This window comes from Penaeus monodon, chromosome 29 (genome assembly GCF_015228065.2).
Source record: "Penaeus monodon isolate SGIC_2016 chromosome 29, NSTDA_Pmon_1, whole genome shotgun sequence".
In the NCBI taxonomy this organism is placed as follows: Eukaryota; Metazoa; Arthropoda; class Malacostraca; order Decapoda; family Penaeidae; genus Penaeus; species Penaeus monodon.
Window position 1 is genome coordinate 6,644,823 of NC_051414.1, and position 660 is coordinate 6,645,482.

The 660-nt window shown below is 42.4% G+C and overlaps 1 protein-coding gene across 1 annotated transcript in view; it reads right to left on the reverse strand.

The window, feature by feature from the left end:
- Positions 1-660, reverse strand: part of LOC119591918 (coactosin-like protein) — a gene marked incomplete in the record, with an annotated part of 13,395 nt that overhangs the window by 9,061 nt on the left and 3,674 nt on the right. The window contains 1 exon segment of the mRNA XM_037940671.1: positions 197-279. Within this exon segment, the coding sequence (XP_037796599.1) occupies positions 197-276 (80 nt within the window).

Here is a 660-nt window from a genome sequence, read left to right on the forward strand (position 1 = left end):
GCAAGTGCCAGATACGCTTTCCCATGTTTATAAACAAATGTCTTGTAACCATAAACCCTGGACACCCACGGCAAAAGGCAACAAGACAGACACCAACTGCCTGTTCGGAGGTATTTACAGCCACCTGAGTATGGTGACAAGAATGCACACTACACATTGCTTGTGGTGTATCTTCATACTATAGTGTACAACTTACCAATTGACGTCGCTTTTGTCGTCCCTGACATCACTATAAGCGCTGTGTAGGCCTTCCCGGTCGATCTGGGTACTAGCCATCACCTGGAAAGAGCGAGAAGTTGTAGTGAGGTTATGGTGTCTACTGTTGGTACTATAATAATTTCTTGTTGACTGGGAAACGGAGTAAAGTTCTAGTCTTTCCTTTTGACACTATAATAACCCTGACACCCCGGGGTTTCTCCTCGGGGTACGTATTTACATATTGTGTTGGTTTATCATAGAGCTACGCAACGGCGAACGTGTAAACAATACAGCAAGAATGGCCGTTTAAATGAATTATTTCCACCTTCATGCTCCGAAGCTTTGAGAGGAGGAACCGAAACGGCAGTACCGTAATCCATTTCTTTCTTTTCGTTTTGAAATTCTCGTTTTATTTTTTTTCTCCTTCTTTATCTTCTTTGCAAATGATTCAGTCATCGATTA